Source organism: Trichechus manatus, unplaced genomic scaffold, assembly GCF_000243295.1.
Source record: "Trichechus manatus latirostris isolate Lorelei unplaced genomic scaffold, TriManLat1.0 scaffold00094, whole genome shotgun sequence".
NCBI lineage: Eukaryota > Metazoa > Chordata > Mammalia > Sirenia > Trichechidae > Trichechus > Trichechus manatus.
In genome coordinates, this window is record NW_004444030.1 from 10,192,361 (window position 1) to 10,216,890 (window position 24,530).

The following is a 24,530-nucleotide window of genomic DNA, read 5'->3' on the forward strand; positions in this document are numbered from 1 at the left end:
AATCATGGCCCAGCCAAATTGATACACACATTTTGGGGGCCACATAATTCAAACCATGACACTTCACATAAAATGTACAAACCTTTGTTGTTGTTGTTAGCTGCCGCCAAGTCAGCCCACAACTCGTGGTGACACCACACACAGTGGAACGTACTGCGCCATCCCCGTGATGGACTGGGGATCAGACTGTTGTGATCCATAGGGCTTTCATTGACTGATTTTCAGAAGCAGATTGCCAGGACTTCTTAGTTCATTTTAGTCTGGAAGCTCCGCTAAAACCTATTCAGCATCATAGCAACACGAAAGCCTCCACTGATGGGGGGGGAGGGGGGGTGGGTGCACATGAGGTGCATTGGGAATCGAACCCAGGTCTCCCAGTTGGGAGGCAAGAATTCTACCACTGAGCTACAAACGTTATAGCAGTAAAATTCCATCTACATTCTCATCCGCTTTTTGTGCTACTTTTGTGTTCATTTTTACATTTACATACCTAATAGACCTCATAATGCAATGTTGTTATTTTAATTTTCTTTGTTAAAAGAATTTAATGGTTACTCTTTATTTTAATGGAGATGTTTTTCTACATTAAGGTCTTAATGCTATGAATCATAAAATCTCTGATTTTTTTTTTTTTGCAAAAAATTAGGCATTAAAGTTGATGAGAAAATAAACTTGAAACTTATTGATATGTTATAATAGGTTTCAATTTATTATTATTTTTTGGTCTGATTCAGGTCATCTTAGTGCAATTTCAGATAAACCCCTAATCATTTCTCAGTCATCAGGAATATTTAAATGTACCCAAAATACTCCTTTTAGCAACCAATTGCACTTTTCCCAGCTTTATTTTCACACTCATACTAGTAAAAGAGAAGCCCTAGTGGCACAGTGGTTAAGGGCTTGGCTGCTAACCAAAAGGTCAGTGGTTCAAACCCACCCAGAGGCTCCACTGGAGAAAGATTGGACAGACTGCTTCTGTAAAGATTGTTGTTGTTGTTAGGTGCCGTCAAGTCAAATCTGACTCATAGCGACGTTATGTACAACATAACAAAACACTGCCTGGTCCTGCACCATCCTCACAATCATTGCTATTTTTGAGCCCATTGTTGCAGCCACTGTGTCAATCCATCTCACAGAGGGTCTTCCTCTGTTTCGCTGACCCTCTATTTTACAAAGCATGATGTCCTTCTCCAGGGACTGATCTCTCCTGATAACAAGTCCAAAGTATGTGAGACGAAGTCTCGCCATCTTTGCTCTTAGGAGCATTCTGGCTGTACTTCTTCCAAGACAGATTTATTCATTCTTCTGGCGGTCCAAGATATATTCAATATTCTTCACCAACACCACAATTCAAAGGCGTCAATTCTTCTTCAGTCTTCCTTATTCATTGTCCAGCTTTCACAAGCATATGAGGTGATTAAAAACACTATGGCTTGGGTCAGGTGCACCTTAGTCCTCAAAGTAACATCTTTTCTTTTTAACACTTTAAAGAGATCTCTTGCAGCAGATTTGTCCAATGCAATGCGTCATTTGATTTCTTGACTGGTGCTTCCATGGGCGTTGATTGTGGATCCAAGCAAAATGAAATCCTTGACAACTTCAATATTTTCTCCGTCTATCATGATGTTGCTTGTTGGTTCAGTTGTGAGAATTTTTGTTTTCTTTATGTTGAAGTGTAGTTCATACTGAAGGCTGTGGTCTTTGATCTTCACAATAAGTGCTTCAAGTTCTCTTCACTTTCAGCAAGCAATGTTGTGTCATCTGCATGTTGCAAGTTGTTAATAAGCCTTACTCCCATCCTGATGCCGCATTCTTCTTCATATAGCCCAGCTTCTCGGATTATTTGCTCAGCACACAGATTGAATAGGTATGGTGAAAGGATAAAATCCTGGCGCACACCTTTCCTGACATTAAACCACACAGTATCCTCTTGTTCTGTTTGAATGACTGCTTCTTGGTCTTTGTACAGTTTCCTCATGAGCACAATTAAGTGTTTTGGAATTCTCATTCTTCACAATGTTATTCATAAATTGTTATGAGCTACACAGTCAAATGCCTTTGCACAGTCGGTAAAACACATGTAAACATCTTTTGGGTATTCTATGCTTTCAGCTGTTATCCATCTGACCATAAAGATTACCATCTTGGAAACCCTATGGGACAGTTCTACTCTATCCTGTAAGATCACTATGAGTTGAAATTAACTCGATGGCATTGGGTTTGGTTTTTTGATTTACTAGTAAAAATAGTAGACCTAAGATTCTAGAAAATATTGTTTAATTAAATGCCAGGAAATACCCACCCCACCCCAAAAAGCCTAGTCATGCACAAAGTTCCAATAGAAAACTCCTTTGAATGTCTTTTATAATTGAATATTGAACTGGAATTTTGGAGACTTAGTTTTCAGGGACTGGTTCTTCACTTGGCTAAAAGAGATACTATTCCTTGCCATGTAGCTGTCATTGGGTTATTATGACTGTATTATGACTGTATTGTCCACTAGACATTGTCCAATGGGAAAATGATTTGAATAAAGACATGTGACATGAAGCATATCATGAGAAACCCCAGGACAGAGGTGTAATCAGCCTTGAGTAAGAGATTAAGACTACTTTCTAGGTTTCTCTTCATTCTTCTGCTTTCTAATTTCATATTGATTAAGATGAAGCAGATACTGGTACAATGACAGACACATAGACCAATGGATCAGAATTGAGAAACCAGGAGTAAATCCATCCAGCTATGGACAGCTGATCTTTGACAAAGTGTCAAAGTCTATTCAATGGGGAAGAGATAGTCTCTTTAACAAATGGTGCTGGCAAAACTGGGTATCCATTTGCAAAAAATGAAACAAGACCCATACCTCACACCATACACAAAAACTAACTCAAAATGGATCACAGACCTAAATGTTAAACCTAAACTATAAAGTTCCTGGACAATAACATAGTGACAAAGCTAGGGGTCCTAATCTATGGCATAAATACACTATCAAACATAACTAAAAATGCACAAACAACAAAAGATAAATTTGATTACTGGTACCTCCTAAAAATTAAATACTTATGCTCATCAAAAGACTTTACCAAAACAGCAAAGAGAGAACCTACAGACTGGGAAAAAAAATTTGCCAGTGACATATCTGACAAGAGTCTAATCTCTAAAATTTATAGAAAACTTCAACACCTCAGTAACAAAAAGACAAACAATCCAATAAAAAATGGTCAAAGACCATGAACAGACACTTCACTAAAGTAGACATTCAGGCGGCTCACATGCACATAAAGAGATGCTCACAAAAAAACAAAAACCAAACCTGTTGCCATGAAGGTGATTCTGACTCTTAGGAGAGGGTAGAACTGCCCCATAGGGTTTCCAAGGAGTGGCTGGTGGATTCAAACTGTCAACCTTCTGGTTAACAGCTCAGTTCTTAACCACTGCACTACCAAGGCTCCAGCCATTAGAGAGATGTAAATAAAAAGTACAAGGAGATAACATCTCATCCTGCAAAAACGGCACTGATAAAAAAAAAAAAAAATCAGAAAACAACAAACACTGGCAAGGTTGTGGGGAGACTGGAATTCTTTTACGCTACTGGTGGGATTGTAAAATGGTACAACCACTGTGGAAAACGATATGGCGCTTCCTCAAAAAGCTAGAAATAAAAATACCATATGATCCAGTAATTCCACTCCTAAGTATATACCCTAGAGAAATAAAAGCAGTGACACGAAAAGACAAATGTACACCCATGTCCGTCGCAGCATTATTCACAATAGCAAAAAGATGGAAACAACCTAAGTGTCCATCAACGGATGAATGGATAAACAAAATGGGGTACATATGTACAATGGAATACTATGCAATGATAAAGAATAATGATGAGTCTTTGAAACGTCTTATAGCACGGATGAATCTGGAGGACATTATGCTGAGTGAAATAATTCAATCACAAAAGGACAAATATTGTATGATGCCAGTTTTATAAAACGTCAAGAATAGGTTTACATACAAAAAGCAACATTCTTTGATGGTTATCAGGAATGGGGGGGGAGGGAGGGAGAATCACTTACTAGATAGTAGACAAGTATTAATTCTGGTGAAGGGAAAGGCAATACACGATATGGGGGAGGTCAGCACAACACGACCAAAGTAAACGAAGACATTGAGAGCCACACTATAACAAATACAATTCTGGAACAGTGATAGCAACCAAAAATTTGTGTGTGGTTACATAGGTAGATATGTATGCTATATAGGTGTGGGAGGGCATATGGGAGTACATGCACGTGCATATATAGGTATAGTTGTGGACATTTTTATATACCTATTTGTATGTGCTGCATATGTATTCATATATATAGTAGAGCAGATAGAGGGCACAGTTATGGAAATTTCTTAGACATATACAAACACCTTGTGGAACTGAGTTACTGGGCTTGAAGGCTAAGAACCATAGTCTAGGGGGACATCTAGGTCAATTGGTATAACATAGTTCGTAAAGATAATTTTCTACATTCTAGTTTGGTGAGTAGCGTCTGGGGTCTTAAAAGCTTGCAAGCGGCCATCTAAGATACAATTATTGGTCTCTTCCTGTCTGGAGAAAAGGAGAGTGAAGGAAACCAAAGACTCAAGAAGCAGTTAGTCCATAGGACTAATGGCCTACACAAACCACAGCCTCCTCTGGACTGAGACCGGAAGAAATAGATGATGACTGCTCTGATCAGGGACACAATAGAAGATATCAGTTAGAATGGGAGAAAAATGTAGAACAAAACTCAAATTCATAGAAAAAACCAGGCTTACTGGACTGATAGAGACTGGAGGAACCTTCAAGACCATCTCCCTAAGACATCCTTTTAACCTGAAACTGAAGCCACTCCCAGAGGTCACCTTTTAGCCAAATAACAGATTGACCTATAAAATAAACAGTAACACCCATAAGGAATGTTCTCCTTAGAGCAATCAGCTATACAAGACCAAACGGGCAACATTTGCCCAAAAGCAAAGATGAGAAGGCAAGGAAACTGGAAGGACTGAAACGGGAAGGCAGGGTGGAAATGGGGAGAGTGCTGACACACAGCAGGGATAGCAACCAATGACACGAAACAAATTGTGCCTAAATTGTTCAATGGGAAACTAATAGGCTGTGTAAACTTTCACCTAAAACATAATAAAATGTTTTTTTTTTTTAAAAAAAGATGAAGTAGAATTACTCACACTTTCCTTTAGAGACTTCTCTTGAGATAAATAGAGAAAAAGAGTAGTCTTTTAAAAAAATTTTTTTTTTATTGTACTTTAGATGAAGGTTTACAGAACAAATAGTTTCTCATTAAACAGTCAATATACATATTGTTTTATGACATTGGTTAACAACCCCACAACATGTCAACACTCTCCCTTCTCGACCTTGGAGGAACTTTTTTTTGGTGAGAATATACATAGCCAAAGTTACACCATTTTGAAAGTTTCTACATGTACAATTCAGTGACATCGATTACATTCGTCCAGTTGTGCTGCTATTCTCACTATCTTTTTCCAAATTATTCCATCACCATTATCTTCAACTCACTGCCCCCTAGGCTTCCCATCAAACCTTTTGAGTTGCTGTTGTCAATTTGATCTCACATAGATAATTCTTTTTTTTTTTTTTGTACCTTAGATGAAGGTTTGCAGAACAAATAGTTTCTCATTAAACAGTTAGTACACATATTGCCCTATGACAATGGTTAACAACCCCATGAGATGTCAACACTGTCTCTTCTCAACCTTGGGTTCCCTGTCACCAGCTTTCCTGTCCCCTCCTGCCTTCTAGTCCTTGTTCCTGGACTGCTATGCCTCATTAGTCCCATTTTGGTTTATGAGGTTGTCCAATCCCCTGCTTCAGCTTCCCGGTGAACTTCGGTAGTGACTTCACCACCGAGCTAAAAGGGTGTCTGGGGGCCATACTCTTGGGGTTTCTCCAGTCTGTCAGGCCAATAAATCTGGTCTTTTTTTTTGTGAGTTAGAATTTTGTTCTACATCTTGTTTCAGCTCTGTTGAGGACCCTCTATTGTGATCCGGGTCAGAGCAGTCAGTGGTGGTAGCTGGGCACCATCCAGCTATACTGGACTCACTCTGGTAGAGGCCGTGGTGGTTGTGGTCCATTAGTCCTTTGGACTAATAGAAAAAGAGTAGTCTTAATATTGGTATTTTCCCTTCGAACAATTGTATCAAGCCGAACATTTTTATCTCTTTCTATCTCAATAAATGAAAATAAAATCACATTCCTTATGCTGGGTAAGGGAAACACCATTATATTTTTCAAGCATGGGTTAGTATTTCGATATACTCATTTTTTACAAGAATATGTTAGACCTATCATATTATTGATTATGACAAACTTTCCTTCAGAATTCTGGAAAATTCTTGAATTCTATCTCTCTAGTGTTTTTTTTTTCAATCCCTATCTATTGTCTTTATCTTGCCTTCTACATGTACTCAATACTACAGCCAACCTGAACCCCTTGTTTCCTGCCTCTATACCATTCATTTTGCTGTTTATTCCACTGAATGTCTTCCTCTTCATTATCCATCTGCAAAATATTAGTCCTTCAAATCTCAGCTCCTAAAAGAAATTTTCCTCATCCTCCAAGCTGACAATAATGTCTCCTTCCTCTAAGTTCACTTAGCAGTCTGTATATTCCTTTTTTTTATTGTTGCAAAAATATAGATAACTGCAGTCTGTATGTTTCTTAACACACATAGTCAGACAATTATAATGTATAATCTAGTTTATTATAATTATTGAGGGAAGGATATCTTCTTTGTGTTTTCCACAATATGCAATGCAGCATATCTCACTTCAAAGATACTTTATAGATACTTGCCAAAGTAACCGATTCATTAAAATATGGAAGTACCAATTTTGGGATTGCCTTTATGAATGACTTGGCTACACTGAATATGCTTTGAGAATGTCTCTGTTACATTTGGATGGGCTCTGAAAGTTAGTTTCAGAGGTAGGGACAGTTTCAAAGCACTTAATAAAACTGCTCACAGATTCTGCTCATGTCAGGCCACTCCCAATGTGAATACATAACTTGTTGGTCGCATCTGCCAGCCGCTGAACTGCTGGCAACTTTTGTCTGGAATGAAGCGCTTTCAGCCCAGCTCTCATCACTGCACCTCGCTTTCATGATAATGTTTTTGCCTCCTGTTGTGTTTATATAAAAGACTGCAGTCTTGTCTTAGAATTTCTGGGTATTATGATTACCTTAGGGAAATCTGATTATAGAGATAATCTATTCAACAGTGAGGAGTTTCAATTTGTTTCTATTGAGTTTTGTCAATTCCGAGTCCCAGATACCTTTGTATTCCAGTCCACTGACTAGAGCCTCCCAGCCAGACGTTGAGGCATCTGTTTCTATAGTCTCTGGAACCGGGAAAGATAAATAAGAATGTGGGGGAATTATCTGTATATTTGCTAACCACCAACTTAGATCTAAATAGACTCCCTCTGTTAGGAAGACTAATGAATTCCAATTCTCTGAAATATCTTTGCCTTTAACAAGCAAAATGGAAGGTATCTGGAAAAAAAAAAAAGAGAGAGAGAGAGATACACAGAGGGAAAAGCTGTGAATAATGCCACCAGAGAACCAATTATGTTCACCAGCTGGCATTGAGAAACTTGATTCCTTTGACAAAAAAGACTAGTTTTAGCCTCAAACTCCTTTCTGACATTGTGTTCTGTAGGGCTGAATGAATGACGAAATCCTCCTAGCCGCCCTCGTAAGATGTTAGAGAAAAAAATCTTAACATTATCGTTACATGTAATACAACAGAGCACTGGGCAGGAACGAGAAACGAGCTGAGGCGTCATCATGGCACTTAACAAAAATCAACTGGATACAATGATATGAAAATGAAACGTTAAAACAGAAAGACCCTGTCCCCAGCCACAGGACTGAGTCACTGAGATACATTCACAACTTGGAATGACAATGATTAAGAAACTGTACGTTTAATAGATGGAACAAGTATATTTCCTGTGAAAGAGTAGTTAACGGCTGTATTTTCCAGTAATATAAACTGCATTTTGGATTTGTTTCTTTCCTATTTGGGGGGAACCCTCACTGATTGCAGCTAAGACTTGAACTAAGAGTTTTGTGCTTTAGTGGGTGAGACATGGTATATTTCATGATCTCTAGCTGGTAAAATTTGCAATGAAGTGGTGCCACCTAATCTTGAATTCTCAATAGGGGTGTTTTATTTCAACGGCCAGGACCCCTGTGGAGCTGATCTTGGCTGGGAGTCCTGTCTGTAGCTCCTACAAGCTGTTCCTTGGGGGAAATTCTTGTGAATTCAGTCTTTTCACTTAGTATATCACTTTGAAACCTGTCTTTCCCAAGTATCAACTCGAAGTCCATCAATATCTATAGAACAAGTTTACACAGACCAGCCTTTGTTGAGCCACTAAAATAGGGTCACCCCATATCTGCTCACACTCCCTTTTCTTTTTCCAGGTAGCTAAACATGCTTAATCAATAGCAGTTTGCTTTCCTGATTGCAAGAGGAGGAAACTTTAACCTAAAAGGCTTATTGTTTCTCTTTCAAATGATGCCACTCTATAGAGTCACCATGTACACGTGTGTAGTCTATGTACAGCACAATTCCAGGTGCAGCGTTGACATGGACTGCAACATTAATGGTGCCTCCCTGCCCCTGCCCAGCCTGGATTCTTCAGAGTGGAGATCTGACCCTGTGCACAAAGAATACATATTTTTAAGATGGCTGATAATTGACTGGATAATTAATTTAATATATTCAGTTTTGGGGAAGAAAACAGAGATGTTGGTTTTCATGTCATCGGCACTCCAAAGACTGTTATTTACTGAAATTTGGTATTGTGCAACGTTACAGAAATACAAAGGTTATCTAAGTGGCTCCTTAGCTTTGAACCTAAATCAGGCAGGAGAGATATTGTACACATTTTATTTCACATTTATCTTGAATTTTCCATTCCTCTTACTTCCTTCTAAGGATGAGGCTTTCAGTGACTGATTATCCATAAAAAGGAGTGAAGAATATGATCTCAAGGAGACTTTTAAAATCATTTTTATCAGCCTTCTTACTTATAAATTCCCTAGAAAAGTCTTCAATGATGGTTGTGTTTTTATTAAAGCATTTTTAAAATAGCCACTTCAGAGAGATATAATTCCACCACAAAATTCACCCATTTAAACTATTAATTTCAATGGTTTTTAGTATATTCATAGTTATGGGACCATCACCACTATCTAATTTTAGGACATTTTCACCACTGCCAAAAGAAACCCCGTACCCATTAGCAGTCAGTCCCATTCCCTCTTTTCTTCCCCTCACCAGTCCTAGGCAGCCAGTAATATATTTCCTATTTCTATGGATTTACCTGTTTCGAACTTTCATACAAATGGAATCATATAATATGTGGCCTTTGTAACTGATTTTTTTTTTTTTTTTTTGCTTAGAATAGTGTTTTCACGGTTTGTCCATCTTTTAGCATGTATCAGTATTTTATTACCTTTTATTGCTAATAATATCTAGTGAATGGATATATCACATGATGTTTATCCATTCATCAGCTGGTGGACATTTGAGTTGTTTCTGCTGTTTGGCTATTATGTATAATACTGCTATGGACAGTCCTGCACAGGTGTTTGTGGGGGCATGTCTGTTCACCTCTCTTGGGTATATGCTTAGGAGTGGAATTGCTGGATCATATGGTAACTCTATGTTTAACATTTTGAGGAGATATCAGACTGTTACAAAGTGACTACACCATATTGTGCAGCAGTGTATGAGGGTTCCAATTTCTCTACAAACTTGTGAACACTTGTCATTTTCTGTCTTTTTTAATTTTAGCCGTCATAGTGGGGATGAAGGGATAGCTCATTGTGGTTATGAGTTTCATTTCTCTAATAACTAATGATGTTGAGCATGTTTACACGTGCTATTGGTCATTAGTATATCTCTGGAAAAATGTCTTTTCAAGTCCTTTGCTCGTATTTAAATTGGATAACTTGTCTTTTTATTGTTGTGTTGTAAGAGTTCTTCATACGTTCTGGATACGAGCTCCTTGTCAGATAAATGATTTGCAAATATTTTCTCCCATTCTGTGGGCTGTCTTTTCACTTTCTTGATGGTGTCTTTGAAACATGTTAAGTTCTTGATTTTGATTAAGTCCCATTTATTTTGTTTTTTGTTGCTCATGCTTTTGTTGTCATATCTAAGAAACCATTATGTGATTCAAAGTCATAAAGATTTACTCCTATGTTTTCTTCTAAGACTATTATAGTTTTAGCTCTTACACTTAGGTTTATGATCCATTTTGAGTTAATGTCTGTATATGGTGTGAGGTATCCCTTTTCTTTTAATACCTAAGAACATGGCAGTTAGAATGGTCTTCGCTAGGTTCAATATGAAAAAAACTGGTAAGGAAGTTTTTTGTTTTGTTTTGGTTTGGTTGTTGTTTTAGAGGCCTTTAAAAAAATCACTGACTCATTACAGACAAGGGAAAGTGCATCTATTATATCATCAAAAATAGACCTCATTTGCATTAAGCTTATTCAGTCTATTTGATAAGCAGAGAAAACCAAGCATAGGGTGACTTACCAGGAATGGCTGCCAACGGCAGTTGAGATAACACTCATTGAAAGATTATGAATAATACCTTGATTACAAATAAAAGCGTGGTCTCATCTTTTTAGCTTAGGATTGGCTAAGACTACATATCATTTTTTAGTCTGATTAATGGCAGAGTAACTAATTGAAGTGGTAAGAGACTAGCAAATCATTCCAAATGTCAAGTGTAGTCAAAGTGCCATTTTGTCATAGATGATAAAGTAGAGCTCAGAGCGACAGGTGTGAATAATAAATAAGAACTGAGAATACCCAGGAAGAGGTAAGGTAATGATTTTAAAATCAGGATTATTTGGGCAGATTTGATTTTCTTCCCTGAATTGTCATACTGTTGAACTGACCTTTGATTTGTTGACATTCTAAGATTTGATGTAGATTTTCTTTTTGCTTTGCAGGATGTACAGAATCAAAAATTAAAGACAAGCGTATGGTACCGAGAGGTAAGTAATTATACTTGCTTTGTACATGTTGGACTCCTGATCTGAATCAGTTAAAAATGTATTATTCTGAGGAACAGATAACATTTATTTGTCTGTAGCTCCACACATCTTACATAGATTCTAATAAATTTGTTATAATGTGTGACCATGGTTTCTGGTTGGGGCTACCATCTTCAGGAACTGGATGAAAAGTCTTCTCCCCTAGCTAACATAGTACCAAGGGGCTGATCAGTTGGGTTATTAATCCAAATTTCTCCTCAGTTATTTGGTGAGGTTGACATTGCCCCATTATGATACCCTTCCTTTTTGGCTGCTCCTGACAGGTTTGGGATGACGAGTTTTTATCCTGGAACACCAGCATGTTTGATGATATTAGAGAGCTCTCCCTACCTCTAAGTGCCATCTGGGCCCCTGATATCATCATTAATGAGTTGTAAGTGTGCTGGGTGTATTTCTGTGGGGTTTACACTGCTTAGAGTGCTTAGAATATTCAAGTCACCAATTGCTAGCTACTTGTATGTAGTCAATGTTGCTTTTTTTTTTAATTTCTGAACTCATTTCTGAAATAAGTTTTTGTTTCTGAACCACAAAAGGAGCATATTTTGGGGGAATATGCAGGGGTGGAATACCATGAGTTGACATTGTTTGAGATATAGATTTGATTACTAATGCGTGAGGTTACTCGTGGATTATATCTGTGTTATAACAGTAGTAAGTATGTAAATTTGCTGTCATTGCTGAGCCCATCTTTGCCATGGCTAATCATCTAATGGGAAATGTGATTGTCTTTGCAGTGTTAGATTAGTCCTAGGTGTCAAGGTCACTACCATCTCAGAGTCAGTTCTGTTCATGTTTTGAAATGACTAAAGCCCCCTCTGTAACAAGTTTCTTATTTTTCATGTAGTGTGGACATTGAAAGATCACCTGACCTTCCCTATGTTTACGTGAACTCATCCGGGACCATTAAGAACACTAAGCCCATCCAGGTGGTGTCTGCATGCAGTTTAGAGACATACGCTTTCCCATTTGATATCCAGAATTGCAGCCTAACCTTCAATAGCATTCTGCACACAGGTAAACCTTGAGTGATGCAGGCCCTTAATTGGAAAACACACTTATGCAGCGTTGTTGAACATAGGTGAAATTATATTACGTCGTCCATCAGGTCTATTTTATTTTTGGCCATGATTGACTTTTTAAAAAATTCAAAGCTCTTGTTGCAGCTATTCAGTTCCTGCCATAAATCAGACCAAGCAGAATGTTGAGTGCAGATATATAGCCCATTACTGCTGTTGATTTGGGAATACATTAGGCTTCCACTGCCATTGAGAATGTTACAGAAGTCATAGGACTGATTCCATCATTTTATGGATAGTTGAATCCAAACCCTAAATTCAGAGTGTTTTTTTTTTTTTTAATGGCCAGAACAATTTTTACCCCTGCCCCTATCTCCATTCCAAACGGTTATATTGAACCCATTCCAAGTAAGACTGCACGTGGGGCAGGAGTAAAAGGAAAGGTTCATATTGGTGAGTTGGAAAAATGTGTTGATGTTGGAGCCTCTTTCTCTACATAGTCTCTACGTAGTCAATTGTTTCTATTGTTTCCAGTGGAAGATATAGACCTGGCCTTCCTGAGGAGCCAAGAAGACATTAAGCATGACAAAAAGGCATTTTTGAATGACAGTGAATGGGAACTTCTTTCTGTGCCCTCAACATATCACATCCTGCAGAACAGCGCTGGAGATTTTGCCCAGATTCAGTTTAATGTAGGTTCTTCCCCTTCCTGGTCCAATGGTCCACTTCTCTGCAGTCTTTGGGCTGAGGAATCTCTGCTCTGTTGCATATGCATATTCGTTAGTGCCCAAGTGCAGTTGATTCATATAACTCTGGACATGCATCTGCACTCCAGCACTTCAGTCACAGATCTGGTCTTGTGCTGTAGATATTCCACAAGTGAACATAGAGAGAATGGCTTCCAGACACCCAGAAGACTAAAAGCCAAGCCCCAGACCTCCCACCACAGCAGGAATCCTCAAACCTTTTCAATACACACTAACATCCTCACTTCTAGTTGCTACTGAGGAACACAAGTGAACAAACAACCCACATATCTCACCAAAAAAAGGGGGGCTGGGCAGAAGAGTATCTCATTAACACTATTGTCTCATTTTTACTGTTAATTATTAATTCCAGATGCAGGTGCATAAAATTATTATAGCTTGAACCGGAACACCTTGAGGGACTAGCCGACAAATCGGCTTCGGGACCCTCAGAGACCACTGGTGGTTTCTGGATCAGAGAGAACAAGTGCCCTAAAAGGAAGTGAAGAGAGCCCGCACTTCTCAGATACGCCATTGGGAATGTTCTTGAGTGCACTGCTGACAGGGAAATGTGCCCAGCAGGGGCCTGGAGGGTGGTGGGGTGCGTGACAGTACAGCCAGGTACTCTGAACTCCAGAGGCAGTCGTTCTGCCTTCCCTGGCCCTCCTGACAAACCATCCTGACACGCAGTCAGCAGCAAGTTCATGCAACTGGTAGACTAACATCGTTAGAATTCGGCGGTGCACTCTGCTTTTCTGCACAAAGTTGACTAGCGGTAGTGGTGGTGGGGTCTTTAATAACCCAGTAACGGATCCGATTGAAAAATAGAGACTACAGGCAGGCCAGGATTGCACGAGAGATGCATCCTTCTAGAAATGAAACCTTTTAAATAATAATAAAAGAATTTAGACCAAGGCACTATGGTTACTGTAGATAATTCTGTTTAAGGGGAAGTGGCATAATCTATTATTGAGGGCAGAGATGCCCCTCCATTGGTTAAAAGAGGTTTGTTTTATGCAGTTTTCCAGCCAAGCTTAGCAAAGCTCCTGTTAAATCAGGGACCACTCAGACATAGTTGTGATCTGAAGCTGACTAATGCATAGGGCTGAGTACTAAGTAATCATGACTCCTACCTTCCAGGCTAGCGGTGGGGTTTGGGTTCTTGCCTAGAATTCTGCTTGGTTTTTAGCAAAGCTTGCATTGTGGCCTGTTTGTCCACTTTTTTTTTTTTAAACAAGGAAAGAGAGGGAAAAAAGAAAGCATTTTTAATTTCAATGAGTTTCTTGGCTAAGAGTAAACACCTCATTAATTTTAAAGATAATCAGCCTGCAAACATTATTAATGCAGCCCAAATAATGGAGAGCATTAAAGGGAAATGTGAGGGAGTAGCACGTGCAAGGTGGAACATAGTCACCTACCAAGCACTCCGGAGAACGCTGCACACCCCATTACCTACACCGCACGGAAGAGACAAAGGCAAGAGAAGGGGCAGGTAAATAGGGACGCTCACACATGCACACGTACACACACACACACGTGCATCTGTGTGCACATGCTCACACACGCTCAAGATCTCTGTCTCTCTCTCTCCATGCAAGCAGCCATTATTTATATGCCATCCTTTGCCACAAGTATTAATTTGTCTTCTCAACAGTGGTGCCAGGTTTTCTGTGCACTATCTCTATTTTAAATATGATGAACAGAGCTGGTTAAAGATTAAGGCTTCCCTGGATCTCAGGAACCAAGATCCAGTTCCTTTGCTGTCTTCACTGTCACACTTCTTCCCCACTTTCAGTGTATACATTGAGGGTGCTGGAGGCAGGGGGAGATATGACTATGTGCTCTTAGAACTTTTCCTTGGGTCCCTTTGCCCTGGGGGCTAAGGTGGGCCATCCAGCAGACTTCTACCCTGGCCCTCTGGAACAGAATAGGGACATAATGCTGAGGAGAGCCATAGATTGTATTTGGCAGGGCAGGGAGGCAGCTCAGAAGGGATTCTGCAACTTTAGAAAGACTTCAAGTAGATTCGGTGACTATCACGGTTCTCTGTCTCCCTCAGCCTCTCTCAGTCTGCATGCCTCCCCATTTCTGCTATGTACAGCTTAGTTAGGCTCATCATGTTCTCTTACTCCATACCAGACATCCCACTCTGAAATAGCAACTGAGGCACTCAGGTGTCCTTCAACAGCCCTTGGCCAGTGACATGAAATTCGGAGCCAGTCCTGTGCCAACACTGGGCCTGCCAGCAAAGGGCCAGCTCCCTCCTAATCTAATCACCCTCAGTGTTCCAGTCCAGGCTATCCAGTAGGGAAATGGGGATTGGTGGAGCAGGCAGGGGGAACAATGATCTATTCTAAGTACATCGTCACCCTGGCCCTGATGTACACTGCTGCCATTTCTACTAAATCAGATGCTCCAGATGCCCCGTTAGCTCCAGCTAATGTGCAATCATATCTCCCTGCTCTAGGACACGTATTGTTTATCTGAGGACTCAGCTGGTGCTTTGGGCTGCATTCCACAGGGGGCCCCAAGCACAGACAATTCTCCCTATGAGGATATGCGTGTGCAGCCTGGGACCCAATCCAGCAGCCATGGGAGGGGAGATTTCCCCCAATACATTATTGGAGGTGCTGGTTCCCAGAAACAGCAGGGTGAGCATTCGATTTCTGTAGGGCAGTGTTTTGTTTTTTTAAAAAAGAATGAGGATAGACGTGGGAGGGAGGTAGAAATAAAATTTAGGAACTCATGTTGTATGGAAAAAGTTAGACAGCTATGATAACTGAACTGAACTCAATCACAGAAATCCTCAAGCTGACTGAAGTATTCATTCAGGCAAGAACTGAGGTGTCTACAGGGGACTGCTAGAAAAATGCAAAGGGGCATCTGGGAAAGAAAGACACCGCATCTATCTTTTTATGTCATACTTTTCCTTTCTAGATTAGGGAAGAGCAATTTTGTTGAGACACCCAGTGAATGCAGCTCATAAACTTGATAGCGATCATTCTGAGCACCACCAGATCGAGAGAGAAAAAGAAGAAGAGAAGGAAAAGGAAAGGAAGGGAAGGGAAGAAAAGAGAGAAGAGAAGAGAGAGAGCTTTAGAAATCTTTCTAGGGTCACTCAGGTAATCCTGGAATCATGGACTTTCTGCTAATCCAGCCCAACCCACAGTCAAGATCCAAGAAGTGCTCACTTGGGTGCAAGGATCTTACTTAATTGGCAGCAACTTTCCCATCCTTTCCGAATTGGGAATGTTGGGAGGGGTTTGGGAGAGGAGGAAAACAAGCTTCTGTATGAAGTGTGAGTCTGGGCATCAAAGTTCCAACCATGTCATAAAGACGGTCATGCAAAATTGAGTACTGGTGGGGTCTACCATCAAGGAGGCAATTAGAGGCTAACCTTCAGTCCTATTCCATCTCCAAGGAGCTCTCCACACACATTCCAAATTAGATTGATCTCTTTCATTAACATCAATAGGCTCCAAATACCTTTGTGTACTTATTATTACCTGGCTTTAATGGATAATGAAATTGTGGCATAATATTGCTAACACCTGAAGGGTGTCTAATGGAGAACACGGACTGAAACTAAAGTGCCTTTTCTTCTCTTTCTGTGGAATTTAAAGGCACCAGCTCCTTAATCCATTAGAAATGTGGGCTCGAGGTAGGGGCAGTTCTGCAGACAGCAGTTTCTCACTGCGTTGGTGACGTCTTTTCCCCTCAGGAAAAGCAGGGATTACTGCTTCGAGCATGACCTGCAGAGGGGTAGCCTTTGGAAGGGCTGGCCTCAGTAAGGTAGTCCCCATTTGGGCTAACTCCACACTCCCATCCCATTGAAACTAAGAGTAGCATTATTAACAGATTCAAATACAACTCAACAAACGTCTTTTGAGCTCTTATCATGCACCAGGCTCAATGGTAAACACTGAGGTCACAACGATGAATAAGACAAAGTTCCTGATATCTATCATGGACCTTAAGATCTGCCCAGAGAGACACAATAACAATAACCACAAAATGAATTAAGTACTTACTGTACGTGAGGCACCATTTTAAAAGTTTGTACATGTAATCGTCACATATGGGTGCTCTAAGTATAGGCATTTTTACAAAAGAATGGAGGTACAGAGAGGTTCAGTAACTTACCTGAGGTTGCAGGGTGACTGGTGAAGGCTCGATTTGAATCCAGGCAATTTAACTCCCGAAACCATGAATCTAAGCAACTTGTCCCCAGAATCCCATATCATGCTGACACACAATTAAAGGTGATGTAGCGGGTTCCACTCTGTTCTTTCTCATCCGCCAATGTGTTAATGGGCAGGTCATCCAACCACTAGTCTGGTCCCTGATTCCATAAAACAGGGGCAAGGGCAGAGAGCCTGTCTGTCGCGTTAACAATTCCAACTCTAGTATCTAGGATAGCGCCTGATACCCTGTTCAATTAATGCTCAGTTAATGTTTGTTGAACAAGGCAATAAAGGGCTGTGAGGATCAAATGAGACTGTGAAAAAAAAAAAATTTCTGAAAACTATGTGATAAAATTAGTTTCTTTAGGCTGCACTGGGCTTGTGGAGTAATTAAGTCTAGTCCATAGATGCATTAGTCCCTGGGTGCTGCAAACAGTTAATGTGCTCAGCTGCTAACCAAAAGGTTGGCAGTTCAAGTCCGCCCAGAGGCAACTCAGAAGAAAGATCTGGCAATCTACTTCTGAAAAAGCAGCCATTGAAAACCCTGTGGAGCACAGTTCTACTCTGACATACATGGGATCACTATGAGTTGGAATAGATTTGATGGCAACTGTTTTTTTTTTTTTTTTTGTCTTATAGGTAACATTGCCCCTTAATCAATCTAAAGAAAAAGTTGAGTTATTTTGTTATCGAAGAAGCCAAAACTATAGGTACTGTTTGGTCTATATTAGGAATGGGGACATCCTTGCTAAAGGTAAGAGAAAGGGTGAGGTAGTTTTGGAGGGCCTATCTAACTTTATGATTTTATAAGCCAAACATAGGAAAGGGAGATACCGTCTTTTAGTTACAGCAGAAGCTAATTGTCTATTCTTATACCTACTTCTTTCCCCTCTATATCCTTCTACTGTTAATATCCAGTGAGGAATATTCTCTAGACAGGACCAGCTACATAATTTGCAGGGCCTAGTCCAAAAAGAAAATGCAGGACCCCATATTCAAAAAGTATCAAGAATTTCCAAATGGCGCCAGCATAGCATTAAGCCAAGCACAGGGCCCTTCTAAGTACAGGGCCCTGTGCAACTGCACAGGTTGCAGGCCCACGAAGCTAGCCCTGCTTCCCAATCCCTTAGCTCTCCCTACACCTCTCCGCTGGCACCTTGGGAAAAATTTGTTCTGATAAAACTGCATTTTCTCTAAAATTAGGGACCCTGAGGTGTCACATTGCCCATCTTTGGTTCTGGCCCAGATTTACACTCACTCTTCTAGCTTTGTGTCTTATTGGCCATGCACTCCCTGAACACATTCTACATCAGCTTCTGAGAGGAATCATCTCAGCACGTGCTATTTACATAGGATCTTTATTTAAAGAGCACAACTAATCTTGATTGTACCCAAGATGTTTGGCAAGGCAAACGTAAATCGCTTTCAATAAAAGGGAAAATTGAGGCATGGAGAGGTTGAGTCCCTTACCCAGGATCACTTAAACTGGTTGATATATGCACTTAGAATTGAGGGGCTCTATAACTCGGTTCCCTTGACTTCAGGTTTGAGCTCTTTCCCTTCACCCAACATGCCTAGTTGTACTTTGTTTAGGGTGGTGACTTAGTCATCTAGTGCTGCTATAACAGAAAATACAAGTGGATGGCTTTAACAAAGAGAAGTTTATTCTCTCACAGTCTAGTAGGCTACAAGTCCAAATTCAGGACGTCAGCTCCAGGGAAATGCTTTTTCTGTAAGCTCTGGAAGAAGGTCCTTGTCATCAATCTTCCCTTGTTCTGGGAGCTTCTCTGCATAGGAACCTCAGGTCCAAAGGATGCACTCTGCTCCCAGCACTGCTTTCTTAGTGGTGTGAGGTTCCTATGTCTCTCTGCTCGCTTCTCTCTTTTATATCTCAAAAGAGACTGACTTAAGACACTACCTAATCTTGTAGACCTCATCAGTATAACTGCCACTAATCCATTTTATTACATCATAGCAATAGAGTTTACAATACATAAGGAAATCACATCAGAGTACAAAATGGTTACACAATCATACAATACTGGGAATCATGACCTAACCTAGTTGACAGATATTTTGGGGGGACACAATTGAATACATGACAGGTGGTATTCTTATACTTTTTCTTTCCTTTCTTGTAATATCCACTGTGAAGTCTCTAAGGGGTCTTCCCACTTAAAACTTCCAGAAATAGCAGGCTTAGCCACCCTCACCACCCTATCTGGCCTGATCACCTACAGCCCAGGCTAGGCTTTCAACACCAAACTCTCCATGGATTTTAACCTCTTGGCTCCCTTCTCACTGTCCCCACCTAACCACAGTCATCTCAGCCACAACGTGATGACAGGAGTTAGAGAGGTGCAGGTTGATGACGGTTACTTTTGTTGTTTTTCTTGTTGACTGCACTTTGGTAGAAATGTGTTTTAAACAAATTATTGCAAAGCAGTGAGTGTCGTTCTGGTTTAGATATTTGTAACAATTATGTTTAATGTGAAAGACAATAGCCACTACAATCCACCAAACAGCACTGACCTGCCAAGCTCCACTGAGGTGGGATGTGCTCCCAGACCCAATGGCTGGGGAGCCCCAGCTCTCATCAGCAAGGAGATATCTGGTCTTACCCAGCCAAGCTCTTCCCCACCGCCTTCTGCTCCATCGTATCTCACCCTGGCCTCTGCACTTAATCTCTGCCTTGGCTCCATCTCTACTTCATTCTCTTCCGGAACAGGAGGCAGACATGAGCGAGAAGAAACTTGCACTAAACTCAGAGGCCCAGTCAGGTCAAGAGTTGTAGCTATGCTGCAGTGGAAAAGAACACCGGGCTTGGAATCAGATGTAGGGGCTCATCCTAGTTCTGCCACTTATTCAACTTACCCACTTAAGGGGGCTGAGCTTTATTTTTTTAAACTCTAAAATGGAGCTATTTCCTACCAATAAGGTTGTATTGAGGATTAAATAAATAACATCACGTGTGTAAAAGCCCCTAGCACTATTTGACATGTAGAAAGCATTCATTTGTTGAAACAGAGGAATGAGAGATTTCAGACATTACTTTTTTCCAAATCCTACAGCACAGCAAAGGGCCCAGAACATTTGTTTGTTTATTGAACACCCACTATAAGGCAGGTGGTATTTTTGGCCCTGTGGGGGATTAAAAAAAAAGTTGCTTCTCTCATGCTTAAGGGGTCCACAGTGTAGTGGGGAAAGCAGATCTGTCATTTCCTAGTTTCTTCCCTCCTAGTTTCTCCCGTCATATTCCAGAGAAGCTATGTATAAAAAAGGGCAACAACAATAATAGTAATTTTATGAGACTCAAAATCTAAGCCACAAAGCCCACTCAGCAGTTCTGTAGGCTCAGACATACTGCAGGGTGAGCTGGATATCTTTAGTTGGCCCCCCACTCAAACCCACTTTCCACTTTCTTCTCTCTGGTCTGCATTCCAGGAGACTAAGCTGTGTGGCCTATGGAGATGGGATCCCTGGTCATTGGCCGATGTGGGGGAGGGGGATAGCAGGACATGGGAGAGAGTGAAGAGAGCAAGTGGGTGTTTATTTATCTCTCCATTTCCCTCCCTGTGGAGTCACTGCCAGGCTGGCTGTGTCCCTAAGAGAAAGCCACAGGTCAAGCCTGGCAGCCCTCTCCACACAGCTTTCTCTCTCCTCAGGTTCTAGTAAATACACCCACCCCTTGGCTACTTCAGGCCTAAGGCTAGTCACCCAGTCCCTGTGCTGAATTTTTCATTACCTCTTTTGCAGCTGGAGATTGAACCCTCTGACTCTTCAGAAAGCCTAATTTTGGCTTCCAAGTCAGGCCTCCACCCAGTCTCTTAATAGCCCTGAGGTACAGCACTACTTCTTGTGGTTTCCCTACCCCCTGCCTACACCTTGTAAATAGTCTCCTTATTAAACCCTTCTCAATTTTCCCAGTTGAATTATTCCGTTTGTTTCCACACAGACACTGACAGATAAACAGATGCTAAGGAGCTCATGGACCCCTGGTAGGGCAGTGGTTAAGAGCTTAGCTGCTAACCAAAAGTTGGCAGTTCCAGTCCATCAGCCACTCCTTCGAAATCTTGTGGGGCAGTTCTGTTCTGTCCTATAGGGTCACTATGAATCAGAATCAACTCGATGGCAACAGGTTTTGTTCTGGTTTTGGTAAGAAGCTCACGTTTCAAGTAGAGAGATAGACTAACTCAATGAAATAATCAAAAAACAATATACAGTACTACACGATGCATAATAAGCGGTTTAAGAAGAAAGATTTTGGCTAAGCTCTGATTTTAAACAGTTTCTTACCAGCTATGTGAGAGTGGATAAGTAATGTAACCTCTTTAAACCTCAGTTTCCTTTTTTATAAAATGAAATACAAATATCCAGCCCTTAGAATTGTGAGGATTGAATAAGATAAAGCACCTGAAACACTTAGTCCAGTGCCTGGCACACAGCAAGTGGTGAATACATAGTAACTTCTGTTATTATAATTATTAACAACATTTTTATTAGCTGTATGTAAATGCTTAAAATATTTTTTTTCCATTTTCTAAACCACAAGATAACCTCAAACACATTACTAAAGTAAACTATGTAGATTTGTCACATGATGCAGAAATGTGGGGACTTCAGGGAGCATTGTTGGCTATTTGTTTGGCCAAACATTAGTCAGTTGGCTTGGTCCCTCTTTTCAACAGATTCCTTATCCCTGAGCAGGTGGTGATTCGCAGGCGCCCATTGGTCTATGTAGTAAGCCTGCTGATTCCCAGCATCTTCCTAATGCTTGTGGACCTCGGGAGCTTCTACCTACCACCCAACTGCCGTGCCAGGATTGTGTTCAAGACTGGTGTGCTGGTGGGCTATACTGTCTTCAGGGTCAACATGTCTGATGAAATACCAAGGAGTGCAGTGAGCACTCCTCTGATCGGTAAGCAGCCTTAAGGTCACCAGATAACCATCTTCCATTACTGTTGTCAAAAATCTGACATTGCACTTCCAGTTGGAGGAGGAGACTCCAGCTAATCCCCCTTCTCTGGGTTCCTTGTCCCAGGGATCTTCTTCACGGTCTGCATGGCCTTCTTGGTCCTCAGCTTATCTAAGTCCATTCTGCTGATCAAATTCCTCAATGATGAGCGGTGCAGTGGGCAGGCGCGGCCCCTCTTGTGCCTTCAAGGGGACACCGATGCTGATGGGACTAGAATGGATCCCAAGGTTCAGCCTGCTGAGATAACAGGTTTGTGAGGAGCCTTGAGGTCTCTTCCTGTCTTATCATCTTCAGTATCAGTTCCCATGGGTGGAGCACCAGACCATGGGTTGGGCTGTGTGAAAAATTTGAAAGACTTGTTTCTTAGCCTCTGTGCTGAATTTTTCATTACTCTTTTGCAACTAAAGACTGCACCCTCTGATTTTCTAGAAAGTCTAATATTGGCTTCCAGGTCAGGCCCTCCATCACCCTTAGCTTGTTTTATTTTCCAGTTACAACCAATCACCGAAAGTAACTTAGCCATTGACTCCAGAATAGTAGATTGCTGACATGGATAGAAAGGTAGGTAGATGTATAGATGGATGGATGGATGGATGGATGGATGGATGGATGGATGATGGATGGATAGATAGATATAGAGGCATAGAGGTATAGATGTAGAGATATTTGTATATATTTATGTTCTAGTTGCTTAATGTAAAAAAGGAGAAGAATTTATCCCAGCCCATAAAGCTCCAACTGAGGCAAATGGGGTTGGCTCTAGTCAAAAAAAAAAAATTCCTAGATGGATCTAGCCTAGTTACACCCTAGTTATACAATACAGCTCTGCCATGTTCTCTAAAGCATCCCTCAGCACAGCCTTGCCTTCCCTTGGCAGGGAGGGAGAGAGTCCCCAACCCAATCCCAACCCACTGCCCAGCTTTCCCCACAACCTTCATTGAAGGATAAGGCCTTCGGCTTCAATAGAAAGTCCAGGTGGGCCTTGGTAGCCCTTGACTCATGTAGGGTGTTTTCTTCCATCACACAGAGTCCCCCATCCGTCAAAAGCACCAGGTCCAGTCAGGGACCCTGAAAGAAGTCTGGTCCCAGTTGCAAACCATAAGTGACTATGTCCGGGCTCAGGAGCAGGCTGACCAACAGGAAATTGAGCGGCTGGCCCGCCTGTACCGCTTCGACCGACTGCTCTTTCGAAGCTACATCATCGTGCTGGGGCTCTATATCATCACGCTGTGCTCCCTCTGGGCACTGTGGAGCAGCTTGTGAAGACTGACACTTGGTGGTATCAGTGAGATGCCGAGGCACTTGGGGAAGGCTGAAATTTTTTGTGAGGAGATTAGAGGGGGAGAAAAGATGGGTTAAAAAGCTTTCCACCCCCCATTGCCTCTTTTCACTCTGTCTAGATACTCACACCTAATGAACTACTGAATGACCCAGGAGTAATACATTCATAATGAAAATGCATAAATAGTACACGGTATACAGTGAAAAGTAAACTTTCCTCCTTATCCCAGTTTATGCCCCCAAATAACCACTGTAGACAATCTCTTTTGTATCCTTTCAGAAAATGTCTAGACACAAAACATGTTACGCTTTGCTGTTGAGTCAATTCTGACACATGTAACCCTATAGGACAGAGTAGAACTGCCCCATAGGGTTTCCAAGACTGTAATCTTTATGAAAGCAGACTGCCACATCTTTGTCTCGTGGAGCAGCTGGTGGGTTCAAACTGCCAACCTTTCAGCTGGCAGCCGAGCGCTTAACTACTGAGCCACCAAGGCTCCTGTCTAGACACATGAGAAGCATACTGGTATGTTTAAACAGTTTTTTGAAAAAGTATAAGCTCACTCCATCTCCCATTCCCACCCTGGTCATTTATTTATTCAGTCAGTCAGTCAGTCAGTCAGTCAGTCAGTCATTCAACAAAACCTGCACTGAGTATCGATTGAGTCCTAGGCATGACGTTAGGCACAATACAGAATACAAAGATAAGTCAATTATAGATCCTTCTTTGCTTGACTTGATTCTCATGATCAACCTTGTACCAACCAGAACACAAAATTCCCACCGTCACTATATTCTTCTGAAGTATTCGCTCCCGCTATCCCAGATGAGGCCACTGTCTCCATTTCACTTCCATGACTGCTCAGCAAGGCACTATTTTTGGAGGAGATCTAGGGCCAAGGCTTCCAGGCCCAATCTAACAAAACATTTAGAAAACATACAACACTTGTAGGGCACCGAGCTGGGGGACAGCCATAACACATAGTCCTTGGGTTCAAGGAATTTACCCTCTACTGTCCCAATGTCTCCTTAGCTTCCCATCCATGCCCATGGTCACTTGTCCAGAACAGGAGAGCCCTGATCATATAGCACTTGGATAAATGAACTTCAGACTCATACTCTTCAGTAGCCAGAGTCATCTTCAAAATATGTATTGATTAGCCTATATT

At 41.1% G+C, this 24,530-nt stretch overlaps 1 protein-coding gene across 1 annotated transcript in view; it reads left to right on the plus strand.

Moving 5' to 3' along the window:
- Positions 1-23,343, plus strand: part of HTR3B (5-hydroxytryptamine receptor 3B) — a 29,368-nt gene extending 6,025 nt beyond the window's left edge. Inside the window, exons 3-9 of the mRNA XM_012557329.1 lie at positions 11,055-11,099; positions 11,423-11,532; positions 12,004-12,173; positions 12,710-12,867; positions 21,813-22,023; positions 22,147-22,329; positions 23,108-23,343. Coding sequence (XP_012412783.1) covers positions 11,055-11,099; positions 11,423-11,532; positions 12,004-12,173; positions 12,710-12,867; positions 21,813-22,023; positions 22,147-22,329; positions 23,108-23,343 — 1,113 coding nt within the window. The remainder of the gene's footprint in view (positions 1-11,054; positions 11,100-11,422; positions 11,533-12,003; positions 12,174-12,709; positions 12,868-21,812; positions 22,024-22,146; positions 22,330-23,107) is intronic.
- Positions 23,344-24,530: the final 1,187 nt, after the last annotated feature.